The 19,528-nt window shown below is 46.3% G+C and overlaps 2 protein-coding genes across 5 annotated transcripts in view; one reads left to right on the top strand and one right to left on the bottom strand.

Annotated features, from left to right (window-relative positions):
* Window positions 1–242: 242 nt before the first annotated feature.
* Window positions 243–11,969, bottom strand: OMA1 (OMA1 zinc metallopeptidase). 3 transcript variants are annotated; one of them, XM_078863199.1, is made up of 9 exons: window positions 11,927–11,969; window positions 8,584–8,924; window positions 7,605–7,833; window positions 6,849–7,022; window positions 5,109–5,216; window positions 4,648–4,776; window positions 3,812–3,886; window positions 2,126–2,269; window positions 243–476 (listed from the first exon to the last, which is right to left on the bottom strand). In XM_078863199.1, the coding sequence occupies exons 2-9, from the start codon at window positions 8,889–8,891 to the stop codon at window positions 243–245; spliced, it is 1,401 nt and encodes a 466-aa protein (XP_078719325.1). In that variant the 5' UTR covers window positions 8,892–8,924; window positions 11,927–11,969. The 3 variants fall into 3 exon arrangements, with proteins under 3 accessions (XP_078719325.1, XP_078719324.1, XP_078719322.1); XM_078863198.1 differs by having other exon boundaries at window positions 8,584–8,952; window positions 11,927–11,963; XM_078863196.1 differs by lacking the exon at window positions 11,927–11,969 and having other exon boundaries at window positions 8,584–9,921.
* A 524-nt stretch (window positions 11,970–12,493) lies between these two features.
* The window catches only part of MMS19 (MMS19 cytosolic iron-sulfur assembly component), a 43,549-nt gene continuing 36,514 nt past the window's right edge, over window positions 12,494–19,528 (top strand). For both annotated transcript variants that reach the window (XM_078863189.1, XM_078863190.1), the window contains exons 1-6: window positions 12,494–12,658; window positions 14,554–14,602; window positions 15,590–15,690; window positions 16,498–16,583; window positions 17,849–17,923; window positions 18,535–18,604. In XM_078863189.1, the coding sequence (XP_078719315.1) occupies window positions 12,547–12,658; window positions 14,554–14,602; window positions 15,590–15,690; window positions 16,498–16,583; window positions 17,849–17,923; window positions 18,535–18,604 (493 nt within the window). In that variant the 5' untranslated portion in view covers window positions 12,494–12,546. The remainder of the gene's footprint in view (window positions 12,659–14,553; window positions 14,603–15,589; window positions 15,691–16,497; window positions 16,584–17,848; window positions 17,924–18,534; window positions 18,605–19,528) is intronic.

The following is a 19,528-nucleotide window of genomic DNA, read 5'->3' on the forward strand; positions in this document are numbered from 1 at the left end:
GGCAGAGGAGAAGAGGGAGCCGTGTTGGAGTGGATTGCACACTACGCCACCGACCCAGCGAGCCCAGTTCAATCCCGGCCACGGCTGACATCAGTGGCAGGGGGTGATATGTAAAACCAGCCCTCCGAGCACTGCAACCGCTTCGCTTGCCAGCACTGAACCCACGAGCATGGTGAAGTATTGGTCCTCAACCGTACAGGAGGTGGGTGGGTTGTGCGGTCCGCTTGTCCGTACGGCGCGCATCACTGTCCTTCCGGGCCGGTTCCACGGCGCGACGTTACGCGATCTCCGCCCGGCGATGGTTTCTCCGCGATGGTTGCCACGCCGACCGGGAGGATGGGCACGGCGGCCAGGGCGGGCGCCACCACTTGGCGGCCACCCGGGCCTGAGATGGCCGCCTTGAGGATCCGGAGCATGAGACGCGGATCGAGGCTGGCGAGTGCCGGGCAATTGCACGCCTCGCGCAGCTTGATCGCCTGCGGCATGGGGGAACGCGGGCAAACACACCAACAGCATGAAACTACTGTCCAGGTGGTGTTTCAAGATGCATCGATTCGTTGGTACGAATTGATTCTGAGGTTCGTGATATACGTACACTGAATTGTGAGCAAACCAATTGCTGGTTTTTGATTCGTATATATATTGCCCGCTATGACACGGATCATAAATGGAACCATAGTTGTAAAGTGCGCAAAGCCTGCAGAGGTGCATGCTTGGAATTACACCAAACAGCGTGCATATTCATGAAGATCATGTATAAGTTAGAGGCATCAATGATTATCAAGACCAGTAAGTTGGATTGGGCAAGAGACATCCATGGAAGGGATAGCCGTTGGTTGACGTCGCGACAGCCAAAGGAGAAAACACACCCAAGAGGACATCGCCAGCAGAGATTGAATAATGAAATAATCTCGTGTTGTGCAGATGCGAGATGGAATATTACATTGTAAGTAAGAACATTTGTTATTGCGCACTCTTATGAGTCCAGTCCATCACAAATGCGCATTGCAGGACTGAGAGATGGTGATTTGCTTGGAGAGGCCATCATCCAGCAGTGAATTGATGATGGATGTTGACAATGATGCACTGAGCCTTGACGCTCTAGGGTGAGGCTGGTTTATCATCCGCTGGGACTACGAGGGTGCAGTGTGATGCCAATGCCTTTTCCACTGCCGACCAAACCTGGATATTTCTCAGCACTAAGCCTATCATAACTGCAGTAAAAACTATAATACTTCAATTTCATATAGCATCATTCATGCCAACAGCATCCCACAACGCTGTACATTAATTACGTATAAGGACCATATATACGGTTGACTACGCATGGCGTGAAAGAAGCCCAATAAACACACCTACACACCAAGCAAATGAAATCCCTACTACCAAGTACAATGATAAATGAATAAAGAAATTAATAAATGGAACCAAAACAAAAAGCACAACAAAAAAAGTTATCACAAACAAATTAGTCCATTTGGTCACATCCCAGACCACAATCCCAACTTCTCAACCAAGCCAGGATAACTTCACAATACCAGGTCTCGGTACGAATCAATTTCTGCCACCCGAACACGGATGTCAATTCCCAGGTGGCAACCCTAGTGTAATGTGAGGATATATCCGGCTCACTGACATATCACAACTCGTCATGATGATTGGCTCTGCTGGTCCTGGTCCATAGCCAATGGGGGAAAGCCTAGGGGCGTGGCCCTGACGTAATGGAAAGGTGACAGCTGTAAGTAGAAGATTGGTTCTGCTGGCTTTGGCCACAGCCAATGGGGAGATGAGTCAGGGGCGTGATCCCGGGAGCCTAGAGGGAGTGGAATATTCCATGGAGGCTAACCAGGATTGGTGGAAACGTACCACGTGACCCGAGTATTAAATAGGGGTGGAGACGAACGACACGTGGTCAGAACGGGAACGAACGGAGGAGGGGGCCACGCGTGAGCAGGACTCCGGGTTGCCACGTGGCGGCGCGTCTCTCTCTCTCTATCCCTCTCACGCTGCCTGTCAGCAGCGTGAAGAAAAGCTGTAATGAAAAGTGAATAAAGGACCGGATTCCAGAAGTCGCCTCAATGACCTTTATTCCACTAGTATGGTGGTGGTGGAATGGGAAACATACTTCAGGCAGCAGGCGCTGGAGGTGAGCCGCCCGCTGCTCGTGCGAGGGGTGCGTCGACAGCCACTCGGGCAGCATGACACCCTCCTCCTCCGACGTGTGCATCTGTTCCCAGAATGCAACACTGGCCCGGACGTCAAAGCAGGCCTGAATTGGCACATGCACGCAACGCAGCGATAGAAATATATATATATGTACGTTCTAAACTTTCGTCTCTATTGTGGTATCCGCGTCATGCCATGTAAAGCTCTCGCAGAGCAGTGCGACTCCGCTCGAGAACATGTTGGAGAACATCCACGGAAGCAGATGTCGCAGAGTTACCTCCGAGGTTGCTCCCAAGTGACCTCTGCTCCACGCATTTAGGCGGTGGCACTTTCTCACATCGTTCTGCCACCGAGAGTCATGTTACGATATTTTTCAAGATCGGAGCTAGATTTTACCCATATTAAGTGCAGAATCGTGGACTAATGTTGGTGACCAAGCCGATACTTTCAACTCATCAACTCTCTACCACTTGAGAATCCGGTTTAATCACAAGGATTCGAACCCAGAATCTCGGCAGTACCAGTTCAGTCCTCTCATCCCCGAACCACCTGGCCACTTATGGAATTGATTTTATGTTGTCATCAAGACTTGAACGAGGTTTGGCTGTCTTAGTAAGTGGCTGAGTGACTGGGGTCTCAAAATGTTAATGTTGGCTGTAGCCACCCGTGATTAATCCGCGTTGTCAAGTATAAAAAAAATGCGATAGATTTAAGTCACCGATGACTGCACACGTAACCCATTATATTGTTCTTTTCACTTAATGGTTTGCCAGTCCTTGGCTAATTCAGCACGCAGGCATGAACCACATCGCTAAGGAGCACACTCCAGCAGTTGTAAGATAAATCTTCAAGGGATGTCGTGTGAAGACCTGTAAAGCCACTGTCAGATTTTTTTCCACAATATGATATGCCTCTGGTATGGATTATTTCACCTTCAAGTGCTACACATGGGCAAGAGGTGAATCCTTGGTGCCGCATAAAGATTAAGACAAAACAGTGTTTCTAAACCTTTTTTTTTTGGGCACAAATGTTGCAGTTGCCACATTTGAAAATCGAACAATGCTGTAACCGTTAAAAACTGCCGTAACTTTAGACTGGTGGAATTTTGTGACTTTGTTAAAATTGCACATCATGCCACACCATTTTGTTAAAAATGTTTTAGGGTGGCAGCATTATTTTTTGTTATGGAGGCATGCCACCCATGGCACTAATACTATCGGTTTAAACATTCCAGGATTAAAAAGCATTGCGCTTAATAGCGTGGCGCTGGTGTTTCGTCCCGAGTTTGGAGCGGCCTGCGATGACGGACAGCGGGAGCCGTGTGGGTGGCGATGATGAGTAGAAAGAGGGCACCAAGCAGGGGCCTACATTTTGGCCGGATCTGACCAGATCGGCAATCCGGAGAAAATGTTTCTGCTCCCAGCACACCTTGCGCTATGGCTGTGGGCAAGAGTCACGTGCCACCTGCTGTAAAATTGCATGTTGAACTTCTTTCGCACCGTACGTGGCCAACCGTGCTAATCGAAGGTGCCGGGGGAAGGACAACGAACTGCCGCTCCAGTCTGCACACCAGCGGCACGGAAATTATTTGCGCGAGATATTAAGCAGCGGTGCCGAGGGCCCCCCCCCCCTCGTTGTCTCTGACCTTGGCGGCGAGCTTGAGCCCCACCTCATCGGCCTCCCTCTCCAGCTGGCGGCTGTACGGCATGTCCAGCAGCAGCTGTGGGTGCCGTGGCGAAACGGACGACGGTCATTGGACGGAATTGAAATCACGTGATTGTGCAATGAGTTTCGATTTAAAGCTTTCGTGACTGCAGGGATTCACCTTCTTGGTTCTTTCGGTAAAGTCACGTAGAAGGGAAATAATAAAATAATAAAACATAATATTTTGCTTTTTAATGTTTTATTTTTATAATTATCTTATTATTTCCCTTCTACGTGACTTTACCGAAAGAACCAAGAAGATGTGCAATGAGTGTTACTGGGTGGATGTGAAGCTTGGGGATGGAATTGGAAACGTCAGTTTTTGCATGAAAAACTACGTACGTTATTGTTTTTTTAACTATAAAATATATATGTATAAATGTTTTTTAACTGTACATGCTCAAAGCAATAAATATTCATAACATCCCTTTGTTAATCCGCTGCTGAAGGCAGTGGATCAACTTATTTAAATTTTGTACGTGTTTTTGATTATTTTCTCATTTCAAAATCAACTATTTTCTGTAAATAAATGCATCTTAAATTGTATTTTTTTTCAATAGTTGTTGCTTTCAGTAAGCAATTTATCAACATTTGGACGTAAAAAATCGTAAACTTTTTTAGTTTCTAGTAAAAAAAAAATCCGAGTCACGACATGAAAACAAAATCACAAGCCATTTGTGTTTAATTATGTTTACAGTATAAACATTAATACCTTTTAAGATGTACGTTGCCGCATTTGGCGTGACTGAAAATGCAAGGGTCAATGGGAAGCATTACCTGCATTGCCTGGCTGTGAGCCCAATGCCCCAGCGCTGACAGCCAGTCTCTAGGCAGCACGGCCCAAATTATCGTGATAAAAACCAGGGAGAAAAAGTCTATGAAGTGTAGGAAGCTCGCTTTCTCCGCCTGCAAGGGCACACAACACGTTTACGACAATTACGACACACAAACCTTTGATGCACTTTTAATGAATCCATCGCCGCCAGCTGCGACTGGATGGATTGCTACGATTTAAAGTTAGAATCACGCATCATTATTCTGCGTCTTGGTTGTATTGTCACGTCTCTCTGTACCTTCTGGCAGAGACTGCAAGATTAGAGAAATAGCTTTGATCTAAACAGAGGCCACGTGCCCCAAAATATGTAAACCCGGATAAACCTATGACTGGGGCGAGTTCCGTGTTGGTAGCAACACGGAGTGAGCGAGCGACACTGGGTGAGCAAGTGGGCTGCCATTACCGCGTGTCCCAGAACGGCGTGGGCCATCTCGTGGCCCAGCACGATGCCCAGCTGGTCGGCGTTGGCCACTTTCTCCAGCATGCCCGTGAACACAAAGATCTGGCCATTCTGCCTCGTCGCACATCAACAAGCACACAAACGAGAAAAAAACAACTGTTGCAATTTGGATGTATGGGGTCAGTGTCTAAAATGTGACTGCATCTCAAGATTTTGAACAATTGAGGTGGCTGGGTTGGCTCGGCGATCGGTGCACTGAGCTGCCACCGCTGAGATTCTGAGCTTGAATCCAGGAAGCTGCCTGTGATTAAACCGAGTTCTCAAGTGTAGCGAGTTAATGATGTAGGTAAAAAATTAAAATTAATAAAAGTTAAATAAAAATAAAATAAAAATCACGACGTTTCGGAGGCAACACAAGCTTCCGTCTTCAGGTGGAACCGTCACAGCACGATAGCTGTATCAAGTAAGAGAAATTCCAAGAAAACAGTCCTCTTACTTGATACAGCTATCGTGCTGTGACGGTTCCACCTGAAGACGGAAGTTTGTGTTGCCTCCGAAACGTCGTGATTTTTATTTTACTTTTATGAATTAAAATTTTTTACCTACGTGACTTTACCGAAAAAACCTTAGAATATGAATCCTTGCAGTCACGAAAGCTTCAAATCTAGAGTTAATGATGGTCTCAGCCCAGTCACCAATGACTCAGGATTTCAGCCCTCTCAGTGTTCTGATCTCTAAGCTACCTGGCCATTATAAGCAAGATACTTTTTTTTTATATACTCGTGGAGCAGCACCAAGTACCCAGAGATACATAATTAATATCCCCTTAGGGATGGCAGCAATGAACACCGCGCTGGTGCTGACGGCAGATAAGCGTAGGCGATGCTTGGCCCCAATGAAAGTGGATGTCTGTTGGCCAAGTCGCCATTGAAAAAACTGTAAAGCTCAATCGGCTTTACTCGGGAAATGGATTCTTATGAAAAGCAAGCCCACCTTTCTGAACAGTCGCTAAGACTGAACGCACGATACGGAACACCACGGGACGCAACATACGAGACAGACATTACAAACGAGTCAAGCTTCCCGAATTAAAAAAATTATCGCTAAGATATCTGCAAGTCTTGTATTCCTCCTGTTTCTTCACCGTCGGTCTCTCGCCAAGGTAACAACTTGTTACATACTCGTATCCTTTTAGCGCTGTTTGTCAGCGCCAATAAATATAAGTATATTTGTATGCTGAACATCTTTCGCACTGTACATAGCCAACCGTGTTCATCAGAGGTGCGGAAGGACAATACAGTAAAACCTTGGATTGCTGGCATAATTCGTTCCGGAAACGTGTTTGTAATCCAAAGCACTCGTATATCAGTTGTGATCACATGACGCTCGGCAGACAAAGCGTATATACGTACTACTCGTATTGCAAGACCTCGCTCGTTTATCAAATTAATATTTATTTTAAAAAAATTGCTCGTCTTGCAAAACACTCGCAGACCAAGTTACTCGCCAATCCAACGTTTTACTGTACTTGGTATTCGTGCCATTCTTATAATACCAAGGCAATCATGAGTGCGCTATGTTTTATGTCTTGTAAGCTTTGCAGATTGCTTCCATTATTCCGAAAAACCACAGAGAGGGAGAACTATTCCCTTCGGGACGTCCCAAGTTTCCAATATTTTCTGAAGCCACAAGAGAGACCGAACTGTTCTCCGGTGACGGGTCACCACGGATGCTGGTGCTTACGGGGAGCACGTAGGCGTTGGCTTTGGGCAGGTCCACCACGCTGACCGTCCAGGGCGTGCTCGCCACCTGGGCCACGTCCTGGTTCCTCTCCACCAGCTGCTGCACGGCGAGAGCCACCGCCCTGTGAGCCGCGTGGCTCTCGGGCAGAATGTTGTCCTTGTACTCTTCCATTGTCTGTCGCGCGCACAGGCAAGAGATACATTTTTTCGTCGCAGTAAAAAAAGCCAATGAAATTGAAAAAAAAACGTGGCTTATTACGGCAATGATAAGTGTACATGTTGGTTCGAGTATACAAAAACCTGTAACCAAATCGCCCAGAAAGTGGCTCGTCTCAACAGATCTTGGAAAGGTTGTCATTTGTGAGTAGATTATAAAATTTAGTTCATGACGGTGGCACACATGGCCTGCTGTTTTTTTTTGTAAACATAACGGGATCCTTAACTTCCACTGTGAAGGGGACGGCACGGATTTATATTTTACAGTTAATACACCCACAGTATTAACCAGGGAGGCTGCTGGGCTCACAACCTCGAACTTCTGCAAAAAGCGGCAAACGCACTACCGCTCAGCCACGCCACCGCCCCCGCATGTCACTTAAATGAATTACATCGGACGCTTGTGTTGCGCCCGAAACGTCGTGATTTTATTTATTTGATTTTATACCTACGTGACTTTACCGAAAGAACCAAAGAGTATGAAGTACATCATTGCTGGTTGCCGCGGGCCAGCTTTTGAACAACAACAACAACAACAAACCTCGTTGTACTCCATCTCGGACAGCCAGGTCAACTGCTCGGAGCTGAAGATTAGCAGCCGCCGGCGCCCCGTCAGGGGTGTCTCGTCCAGGTGCGTCACGTAGAATGCCACCGAGAGGCCCCCAATGCCGAGCACCACCATCGCGATCCGCCCGCGGTTTCGCGACGCCCACTCCCGCAGCAGGGTGCGCTTGTCTTGCGGGAGGCCCTGCCACCACTTGCGGAGGCTCCTGCACGGGAGGATAGTCGTCGGTCGTAAATCGGCCCGCAACCAGACGATGGCCTACACACAATTGTGCGATGCTACAATTCTCGAGCCGATGTAATTGTTATATTTTTCTACGGCGGATGTTGTCTCAGGCACGCTCTCTCTTTTGGCTGCCACTTCGTCATTATGTTGAACTTCTTACGCAACACACGTAGCCAACCGTGCTAATCGGAGGTGCGATTAGCAAGTTGGTCACTGGTGTCAACCAAGGGCATCACCTCTGCGAGCAATGTGACCTGCCCAAGCCCAGTAGAGTTTCTGAATGGTCAGCATGATGCCTCTATCTGGTGTACATTCTATAATCAACGTGCTCCTCTTTTGTTCTGTGGTTACAATACTAAAAACGGATCTCGCCACGATTCTTTGCGTGCTTTTCATTGTTTGTTCCATTTCCTTAGTTAATGTCTACGCTTTTGATCCATGCATAGATAATATGCACCGATTAAAATACTTTCCCTCCGATGTGTTCTCGGGTGTCACCAGTTGTCGTTTAGCATGATGTGCGATGTTTCACTCCACGTGCTTTCAGCTTCTTCAGGAACTGAATCGGAGGGTCCATACATCACAACAGCAACAAACCTACGCTGTAGTAAAGATCTTTCTCATTTAGGCACGGTGATATGCTGCACAATTGGAATATGACTGTGGGAATTTTTTACTAAACAAAACGAACACTCTGCCCATTCCTGGATGTTCTCGGGATTCTCCGTACCTGCCCAGGATCATGGCCACCAGCTTCTGCAGGGGCTTGGTCAGGAGCCACAGGAGTGCCGGGGGCGCCGACCGCCGTGACGACACATGCAGGGTCCTGGTGGCCGTGGCGCACGGGGTCCCCCGTGGCTCCACGAAGCAGGAGACGCGGCCCAAACACATCGGCGCCCTCCTGTCGGCAGAGCCGTCGAAGCGTCCCAGCCGCTGCACCCGGCATACGGAGGAGCCTCCTGCCGCGGAGATGGAGCGGCTGTGGTGGGCGAGGTGGCCCGACACCGCGCGGAGACAGCGAGCGCTGGAGCGCAGCATCGCGAGCGTCGCCCTTGCCGAGACGGACTGACGCTGTGGTGCAGACAGATGCGATGCACACCTGCAGCAAGAGTGGTGCATGTCTGCTGAGACTTCTAATAAAGACTGGAAGCTTTGCAGTATATAATAATGCAGCACCGCAATGATGTAATGTAACTACACTAGTTTGTAGGAGAGCAATCGTTCACAAAATGCGTGATATTAATTGATGTATAAAAGACAAGTAAAATGACGCAGTATTTTGAGATGCTTTTGTATTTGGGTCTAGATGAATGAAATATTTATAACATCGTACAGATAATTTTTTTTACTATGCTGTACACCAAGTGTCCATGGCCAATCGCACATCACATTGTTCCATTACACTATTGCGCCTTAATTCTATATTTTATATGTAGTAGTCGGTATACAATAGATGGAACATGGGGGATTCATGCTATCCAGTAATTGAGCACTGGAGTAAATATCAGAGAGTTCAGTTATAAGGGAGTCTGTATATCCCATTCATTCCTTTCGGCAACCTCCACTACGGTCTGTCACGAGAGTCCACTATAACCTGTCACAACGCTCATAACCACAAACATATAAAGGACAACTTACTGTTCAAACGAAGAGCTGCGCTATCAAATTAGAATACAGGGTTGACTCCCTGTTGCTGGGTCAACCTCAACGTGACTTGTGCGGGGAATTCTTAACCGTGAGATTTCAGCCAGCCTACTAACGCAGTTTACAATGTGATAGATCGATATCTGTCATCCACTGCTGCGGGTTGTTTGGCCAAACTTCACCACTCTGGTTAGTGCGCTGGTGGAGGGGCGGGTACCATAACCGGTTGAGTTTTAATCTTGATTTGAAGCTTTCGAGACTGCAGGAATCCATACTCTTTGGTTCTTTCGGTAAAGTCACGTAGGTATGAAATAAAATAGATCACGACGTTTCGGGTGCAACACAAGCGTCCGTCATCAGGAGGGAAAGCATGATCTGCTGCTGAGGCAGACTGCTTTAAAAGGTTTGAAATGGGTGTAGCTCAAGGGTTATAAAGAAGTGGCCGGGGCTAGTGATGTTAATGTGAGAAATTAGCATGTAACTGTAGAAAATAATTTCGATTTAAAGCTTTTGTGACTGCAAGGATTCATCTTCTTGGCTGTCGGAAAGACGGCGTCCGAATTCGGACGCCGTCTTTCCGACAGCCCTGTTCTTCACCTGAGGACGGCTGCTTGCGTTGTGGCCGAAACGTCGTGAGAATTGTATTTAATTATGTTTTATTTTTATTATTTTATTATTTCCCTTCTACGTCACTTTACCGAAAGAACAAAGAAGATGTATAAAATGAAAGCGGCCTCCTAGACGAGTGCACAGAAGTGCAAAGGGAAGAAAATAGGGGTCAATTAATTTGCTGTTATAAATGTCCACATGATAAGCCACTTCATTGAGCTATCACTTGTGGCCCGGTCGCGTCTGAAAAACAAGCGAATAACTCATTGGGCTTTACCTGATAAGATAAAAAATAAAAGTTTCGTTTTAATCGTATACTTTTAAGTGATTTGTTTACCTTTCCTACACTATACTTTGCACTCCTATTGTGTTTTGTATCGTTGGCTGTTGTAACGTTCTGACCCGCACCAACTGGACATCTGTAAAAAAAAAGAAAGAGCTTTCGAGCTCATCGACTTCCTCCAGTACCAATAAATATTCTGAATTGGGGGTAACAAGACATGTGGCCCGCCCTTGCAGACCGACCGATGTGAATGAAAAGTGACGTCCTTAAAAGGGTCACAATCTTAAAAACGAGAGATTAATGCGCACAAATATAAGACGAGATTTGACTCGTGCTGTCTCTCCCACAGATCGTCACCACTTTCACCGCAAATCATACATGTCAACACCTTATCAGTGCCCTATCTTATTACAGACCAATTCAGAACGTATTGGTCACCCCCGTGCCGCTTATAAAATCTCAACGTTCATCCTAAAAAGTCCCACCACAAAGGGGAAACACAAAGAGACAGACGTTGTATTGCCCGTATTGAAACGGCTGTACGCCGTATGGAACTGAAGACTTAATTTCGCTGGACAAGAATTCGGGTTTAAACCATATGGGTTGACAGGTATGCTACTATACACTACACACTACATTAGTACTCACCACTATACACTACACTACTATATACACTACGCTACTATACACACTACACTACTATACACTACACCACTATACACACTACAATACACTACACTACTATACACACTATACACTACACTACTATACACACTATACACACTACATTACTATACTATACACTACACTACTATACACACTACTATACACTACACTACTATACACTACACTACTATACATTACACTACTATACATTACACTACTATACATTACACTACTATACATTACACTACTATACACTAGACTACTATACACTACTATACACTACACTTATACACGACTATACATTACACTACTATACACTACACTACTATACACACTACACTACTATACACTACTATACACTACACTACTATACACACTACACTACACCGTACACTACACTGTACACTACTATACACACTACACTGTACACTACTATACACACTACACTGTACACTACTATACACACTACACTGTACACTATAAAACACCCACGACTCGACCCGGACGTTCAGTTTAGACAGACTACAACAAAACGTCCTTCGTTGTCCGTTGACTTATTTCGATCGTAAAAAAACAAAACCTCCTTAATAATTCACGGAATTACGGCGAAAGCTTTGACCTGCTGGTGTTTATTGGTTGACACCGGAGCAAAGTTAAATTTTGTTGTTTGTTAAAGGGTCAACATCTAACATTGACCACCCCGTGCATCGCGAACCGCCTCAAATTAAACCTTTACAAATCATCGGGCTCATATTGTTTTGTCGCACCCCCCCACACACCGACAAACGACCACGATATAAATAAAACTAACTCGAGCCGGGGGGTGTTAAACTTTAAAACACAACACAAATGTCAATTGAACATCACGTACCGGACACACTCGCAATGACCCCTAACCCGCCATCTAGAATTCGTAGTCCGCTCGCGCCAGCCGCGCGCTACTGATTGGTTAACGGCACCCCACCTCCTCCCCCCCACACATTGGCTGGCTGGTCACCTCCGACCCCCCCCCCCCCCTAAACTCGCGCTCCCATTGGCTGGTCAGTCACCCGCCACTCCCCCCACACTCAAATTCGCGCTCCCATTGGCTGGTTGGTCACCCGCCACCCCCCCCCATACAACCCCCCCACACCAAAACTCGCGCTCCCATTGGCTGGTTCGTCACCTGCCACCGCCACCCCCCAGCACTCCTCCACCACCCAAACTCGCGCGCCCATTGGCTGCTTGGTCGCCGCCACCCCCAACCACCCTCCCAATAATACCACCCACCCCACACCCAAACTCACGCTCCCATTGGCTAGTTGCTCACCCGCCACCCCCCCAACCACCCCCTTCACACCAAACTCGCGCTCTTATTGGCTAGTTGCTCACCCGCCACCCCCACCACCCCCCACACCCAAACTCGCGCTCCCATTGGCTAGTTGCTCACCCGCCACCACAACCCCCCCCCTCACCCGCGCTGCCTACCGCTGAGGGCCACATTGACTCCACATGGCCGTGCCGTCAGAACAGCAGCAACGGAGCGAGCGTGTCCACCTCTCCGGGCTGCTCGGCCTCGCCGTGGACGGCAGGGACGCGTCGGCGGCTCGCCAGATTGCCGCGGGTGATTATAGCGAAGCGATCGCGGCGTGAGGAGGCGGGGGGGGGGTTAACGCGGGAGAGTCGGCCGTGTGGCTGCTCGCTTATCCGGACTAGTATATTGAGTGGCCGGTCTGGTTGTATTCTGTAGTGTTGTTAAAGATGTGGTTTTTGAGTTCACTTTCATTTGTTTACGCGTTGATACCAATGGCATTTTGTACACGCTGAAGGGTCGTTGACCCGAAACGTCGGCCTTGTTATTGACGAGCTTTACCAATCGTATGCGCGTGTACAAAGACACACAACACTGCCGCGTCCCCATATATCACGTCCCCCCAGGAGATGGAGCGATGGGGATTACTTTCGAGCACTGTGCAAGGAGTTAGTGGGGGTTATTACATCCCGTGGCGTCTCGAGAGAGCCTTCATCCAGCAGTGGATTGACCATGGCCAATGAAAGCCTCTACTGAGAGTTGTTTGACTATTCAGCACTTCACGTTGGTGAAATTTGGGGTGGAAGCATAGATGTTGCAGCGTAGTATAGTACAACAATGGGCTGTGTTGCTTAGCTTTGCGATGTCTGTGTGGATCGGGCTCTCACTCCTGATTTGGTTGACACGCTTGATATAACATTCTGACAATGCGTCCAGTACTCGTTTGTTGTCAAATTCACCCACAAATATTGGTCCCAAGTGTATCAGGTGCACATGCTTTAATTACAAGCCAATGGATGGACTTGTCCTGCCACCTGAATGTGGAACGTTCACTATTGACAAGCTTGATATTATAACAGTTGACTGTGCGTCCAATACTCGTTTGTTGTCAAATTCACCCACAAATATTGGTCCCAAGTGTAATCACATCCTTTAATGACAGGCCAATGGATGGACTGGTCCTGCCACCTGAATGTGGAACGTTCACCATTGACATAGACATGGGCCCTCGATGGAGATGCATGGATTCCCACACTTAGGCTTTGAACTTAATTGATGTTTGTGAGTACAAGCTGACAAAACTCGTGCTGTAATCGGCCAAGTTACACATTCCTTGGATTACATTTAGTTATGGGATTTACTACTGTACTAATAGTCGGTGACATTTGCCATTTGATGGACTATGAATGAACACTGCTTCTGCAGTTGTTTTTGTGGAATCAGGGGTTGGTTTTTTTATGGGTTCGTTAGGAATTCTCTGGAGCTATGCACTTTTAAATTTTGGTTGAAAACGAATTTATTTAGAAATTATTTTAGTATGTTCAGTTGGTTGTCCTTCCCCGCACCTCCGATTGGTGCGGTCGGCTACGTACGGTGCGAAAGAAGTTCAACGCACGATACATTAGCGATGGTTTAGGGATAGGAGTTCGTTTTCAGGTTGAGGTTCGGGTTTTAGTGGTTAGGGTTTACAGGTGGATTTTTTGTTTCGGGGTTAGGGGTTTTGGAGTTCGTGTCGAGGTTGGATTTAAGGTCTGTAGTTAAGAGTTTAGTCTATAGGGTTTACTTTTAGAGGTTTGGCATTAGGGGTAGGGATTTTAACGTCAGGAGTTTGGTTTACCGTTAGAGATTAGGGTAGGGGTTGGTTAAGGGTTAGTGATTCGCATTTCGGGTCAGAAGTAAAACTTAGGGTCAGGGGTTGGGTTTTACCATTAATGGATCATTTCAAAAGTGAAATAAATTACCGCCACCACTCCACTCCCCATATAAGGCACATTCAGTTCAAGAATCTATATTTTTTCCCCACATTGTGATGAATGTAGCAGCCTCTAGTGGCTAGAGGGGGTGTGGGATGTGTAAAACTTACATGACCTGGGCCTGTTGATCATCAAGTTCATGTCGGTTTGTGTGTGTGTGTGTGATAATGATGGTGGCATTGGTGATGGGGGAAGGGGTGATTTTGCCCAAGCTGACAAGTCTCGTCTTTGCAGATGTCGCCGAAGGAAAATGCTCGCTGCTGGACCTGGTGGATAATATGGGGTAGGTGACAACGACAACGACAACCACCGATTCAGTGTGTTTGGCGTCTTAACGCAACCGCATCTCAACATTCTTCGCAACAATGAATAAAAACTACATTCGGGCTGAAGGGGTTGGGGTTGGGTGAGGGCATAGCCATCGGACAAAGATAGTCACTGCATATCGTGTGTTCAGATGCGCTTGTGCAGCCATCTGGAATGCTCTTCCTGCTGATCTTTGGAAGCCACTCAAGCTTTTCACTTTTAAATCATCTCGATGGAAAACTCATTTCTTTAAAACTGCTTTTTGTGTTAAATGTGTTGTCCTTCGATTAGCACGGTTGGCTGCGTACGGTGCAAAATAAGTTAAGGTTCAACATACATACGAGAGAGTAATACAGCGGCACAGTCCGGGATTCAACAACAACTACGACCCATGACCAACAACGGGGTAAGCCGGAAATATCGGGGCCCGCATCCAACAGCAACGACGAGCCCCGGGCACAGACGGAACAGCACCCATGAGTGCCAGACCATCCTCAGAGATGCCAGGACCCGTGTTCACCAGTGTATCTCGGGGGTCAAACGGAAATTCAAAGATTGTGAGAATTCTGAAAAATCACCCCAGACAGTGCCATAGCGGATGGTGGTTGGTAGGGATGGCTGGTGTGGCGTATTGCCGGACGTTCCCCCGGGATTCCGGCTCGCGGCCAACACCAGTGACAATCATCTGAACCGGTCCTGGGCCTTCCCTAGGTTGACGGAACCTCAAATAAATACCTGGTGCGGTGTGTAAACATCATCACTGGGAAGACAAAGGTGACCGGGTGCGGTGCTGCCCACTCACCCCCTCGTGTGCGGTGCCGGCCTTCAGAGGTGCTCACTAACAGCACTTGCCCCTACAGTCTGTTCAGGCTATACGGGGGGCCACCACGTCGTCGGAGGTTTCACCACCTTGCGTCCGTCATCTCGGCGCGTTGCCGTACGGTTCCGCCTGTGGTTGTCGCAGGGTCTATCTCACTCACACGGAGACTGAGATCCGTGCGCTGGGGACCCGCCTGCTCTCCGACGTCCTACAGCACAACTTGCGCAAGCTGCAACCCAAAGAGCGTAAGACGTTTAATGGCCTAGAGTCGAGACACCGTCATCACTTGCAGTTTCTGATGTTGGCTTCGTGTTTTTGTAGGCATGTAACGATGAATGGAGTCATTGATTTAGATTATAAAGACACCTTTAAACCTTGGTTATTGCGTAACTCAAACCCTAATTATAACCTGAATACTAGTCGCTCACTCGTAGATTACCAACAAGAATAATAATTGGTTAAAATAGATTTTTAAGCTCACGTTATATACATTGATCATCTCTAAAGCCTGCAAATGACATGTTAATGTTACATTTAGGCTTGTGGAGCAAACAGCACTACAAATGAGCCATAAGCAACAAGAAATAATATGATCACGATGATTACCAAGGAGACGAAATATAATCTACTTGTATTGAATAGTTCAATGATCTTGATTTGAAGCATTCTGCTGCATTGGCATTGTTGCTGCATTGGCATTGTTGCTGCATTGGCATTGTTGCTGCATTGGCATTGCTGCTGCATTGGCATTGTTGCTGCATTGGCATTGTTGCTGCATTGGCATTGCTGCTGCATTGGCATTGCTGCTGCATTGGCACTCGTGCACCGCCCATGCTCCTGGTGCTGTTGATACACTTGAGCTAAGCCCATCTCCAAACCTTTCTAAACAGTTTGCCTTTAGAGGCTGACTCCTTTGCCTGATGACGACCGCTTGTGTTGCGATCGGTGATTAGTTCAATGATATCGCCGATCACGGGAATCGTTACATGTATTTAGTTTATTGTTGTTGATAGTGTGCTCCAACACGCGATTGTGACCGCGTGTTTTCCCAGTGGAAGTCCTCGCTTTGTTCTACGTTGACAAACTCAAGGACCATTACACCGTCCTGCCCGGCGTGCTGCAAGGATTTGTCGCATTGGTAAGGAACTGCAGCTGCACTGCCTCTTAGTTATTTTCTAATGGGGAGGTGGCCAGGAGATGGCAGTAGAACAAGTGGGTTGTTTCTGTTCCATCTCTGCAAACTTATGAGTGCTCTCAGCTCTTTTGCATTTGGTGTCTCCAGGTGCTAAGAATATCCCCCACAAGCAAAACACCCACTTATGGAACCAACAAAACTTTGCACTGTAGCAGAACCCTCCTGAACAATTTAAATTGGTGATTTAAGCATTGGCCGTTGTGCACAACCACAATCAACAAATAAACACTGGACACATTCATCATTATGTGCTGAAATATGTCAATAAGACTGTCACGAACGTTTAATTTACCGATGTAGAAGTAGGACGAAAACTCCAAATGTTCCACTGTGGTTTTTTTTATCGCTTCTCAATGTAATCGGTGTACTTGTCAACACGTATTAAGTGACGTGGCCAATGAATCACTGACCCTCAACGCCAATGCAGGGCAGCTTATAGTCGAACTAGCGCTTCCGTGTCAATGTATTTGTTTTTTTCGCAGGCACGGTCAGTCGGCAAATCGGGGTAATCCTTCGACGGATAATCCAGAGTTAACTGTGCTGTACGCTTTTAAGGAAGATTTACCTCCTAACAATAGGCCATTATACTGTTAGGTTTTTTCGGTAAAGTCACGTAGGTAAAAAAATAAAATTAAAAGTTAATAAAAGTAATAATGGAAATAAAATAAAATAATAAATCACGACTTTTCGATTTAAAGCTTTCGTGACTGCAGGGATTCATCTTCTTGGTTCTTTCGGTAAAGTCACGTAGAATGGAAATAATAAAATGTCTTCTCGACAGACCTGTTCTTCACCTGAGGACGGCTGCTTGCGTTGTGGCCGAAACGTCGTGAGAATTGTATTTTATTATGTTTTATTTTTATTGTTTTATTATTTCAATTCTACGTGACTTTACCGAAAGAACCAAGAAAAATAAATCACGACGTTTCGGAGGCAGTAATTACTGCAGTAATTTTAGCTGTGATGGTCACACCTGATGACGGAGACTTGTGTTGCCTCCGAAACGTCGTGATTTATTATTTTATTTTATTTCCATTATTACTTTTATTAACTTTAATTTTATTTTTTTACCTACGTGACTTTACCGAAAAAACCTAACCGTATGAATCCTTGCAGTCATGAAAGCTTCAAATCTAGAATAGGCCATTAGTGTTTTTAAAATGTGCTATTTGGTGCTATGTGTAAGCAAATGACTTTTGTGTTTCCAGAGCAGCGCCCCTAATCTTCCCGTGGGGCTCGAGGTGCGGGTGCTGAAGGCCATCTTCCAAGATGTACACGTTCAGGTGAAGGCTTCCACCTGTTCCCCTGGGTGTCCCTGCACTCCTGCATTGGCGATTTCCTTCAGATGGCCATCGTTGTCCACGATCGTGAATCACGATAATAATTCTTAGGCAGGCACCGATTCTTAAATTGACGAAGTAAGATCAATTCTCATGATCGCGATTCCAATTTCGATGAAATCAGATTGATGTGACGTGCTAAACTTTTTGTCGCAAGTCGTAAATTCTCATTAAATATCACGCTGTTGGATGCTCTCCGTCAAACAGACATTCTCATCTACACTGGCATGGCAGTGGCGTTTGTGTCAAACCACATACTCTGCCGATTAACAAGACATTTTCCAAACTGTAGATAATTACCTTTTAAAGTGATGCCCGATGTGTAGCTAAAGGAGGGAAATACACCCAAGTTGACGTGTACCGCGGAGATGGAGCCATGTGCAAGTGCTGTGCAAATTTCTGCGTCGCGTGATCGTGGGTGAATAGCGATGGCTTTGGGGAGACCTTCCATCTTGTTCTGCGTCGACAAGAGGGCTTGAAGGCTACTGGGAGGATGAATTTTATATATTGATGATGAAGTTGCCTCATTTTTCCTCCTGCCATCCGCCCGACAGTCCCTGGTCTACTCTGATCGGCGGAGCGTCTACAACATCATCGCCAACTTCATGGAGACCAAAGAGCCAGGTAACTGGGCGGAGCGGGCAAGAGCTGATCGATCGTCTGCGTTGTGTGTCGGTGCGTAAGCGGTGTATGTTATGCTAATGACAGCAGGTGCAATTGTGTTATATTGAACTCGTATTATCCACCATTCTTGGGAAATATCTATAATAATGTTAAATTTCGATTTAAAGCTTTCGTGACTGCAGGGATTCATCTTCTTGGTTCTTTCGGTAAAGTCACGTAGAATGGAAATAATAAAATAATAAAAATAAACCAATAAAATAATATAATAATATTATTTAATAATGTGTTATTTTTATTATTTTATTATTTCCATTCTACGTGACTTTACCGAAAGAACCAAGAAGATATAATAATGTTGTTATATACTAATATGGAAAGGTTTTTCACTTCCTGTGTTTTTGTTTTCTCCGGCCATCACCCCTGATAGTTGAGAGTTAACGCCTCCTTGTACTTGGAGCGATGAAATTAGCTCGTGTGCAGGTGCTACGTGGATTTTTACATCAGTGGATCGCGAGAGGTGACGGCACCAGTGGATTGACCACTGCTGATGATGATTAACAGTGATTGCTTTTATGCATGTAGGTATATACTTACTGATCTAACCCAAACACCTCTATTGTGGATGATATTTGTCGCGAAAGCCTACGTGTTAAACTGTATGTAGCAGAGCCTCACCATTCTGGCGAATTGCCCGATGATGCTGGATGCAATTACCAACGAAACATCGTACTCAAAAATTGTAAATGTTGTGGTTTCACGCTTCAATACACCGGTGGGCTTAAGCAGTGAACTATTTGTCTTTTGTCAACGTGACACTTTTTTTACTGATTGGCCGTGTCGGGTGGTGAAGGGTTACGACACATTTATAAATAACGCGATCTAAACCCAAAAACGTTGATTATGAGGTATATTCTTGGTTCAAAA

This window comes from Lampetra fluviatilis, chromosome 15 (assembly GCF_964198595.1).
Source record: "Lampetra fluviatilis chromosome 15, kcLamFluv1.1, whole genome shotgun sequence".
Classification (NCBI taxonomy): domain Eukaryota; kingdom Metazoa; phylum Chordata; class Hyperoartia; order Petromyzontiformes; family Petromyzontidae; genus Lampetra; species Lampetra fluviatilis.

Coding starts and splice junctions, on each gene's coding strand:
- OMA1 (XM_078863196.1), bottom strand. CDS start 8,972: ATGCACCACTCTTGCTGCAGGTGTGCATCGCATCTGTCTGCACCACAG. Junction 5,217..6,848: donor CCAACGCCTACGTGCTCCCC/GTAAGCACCAGC, acceptor GCGACGAGGCAG/AATGGCCAGATCTTTGTGTT. Junction 3,887..4,647: donor CTCACAGCCAGGCAATGCAG/GTAATGCTTCCC, acceptor CGGCACCCACAG/CTGCTGCTGGACATGCCGTA.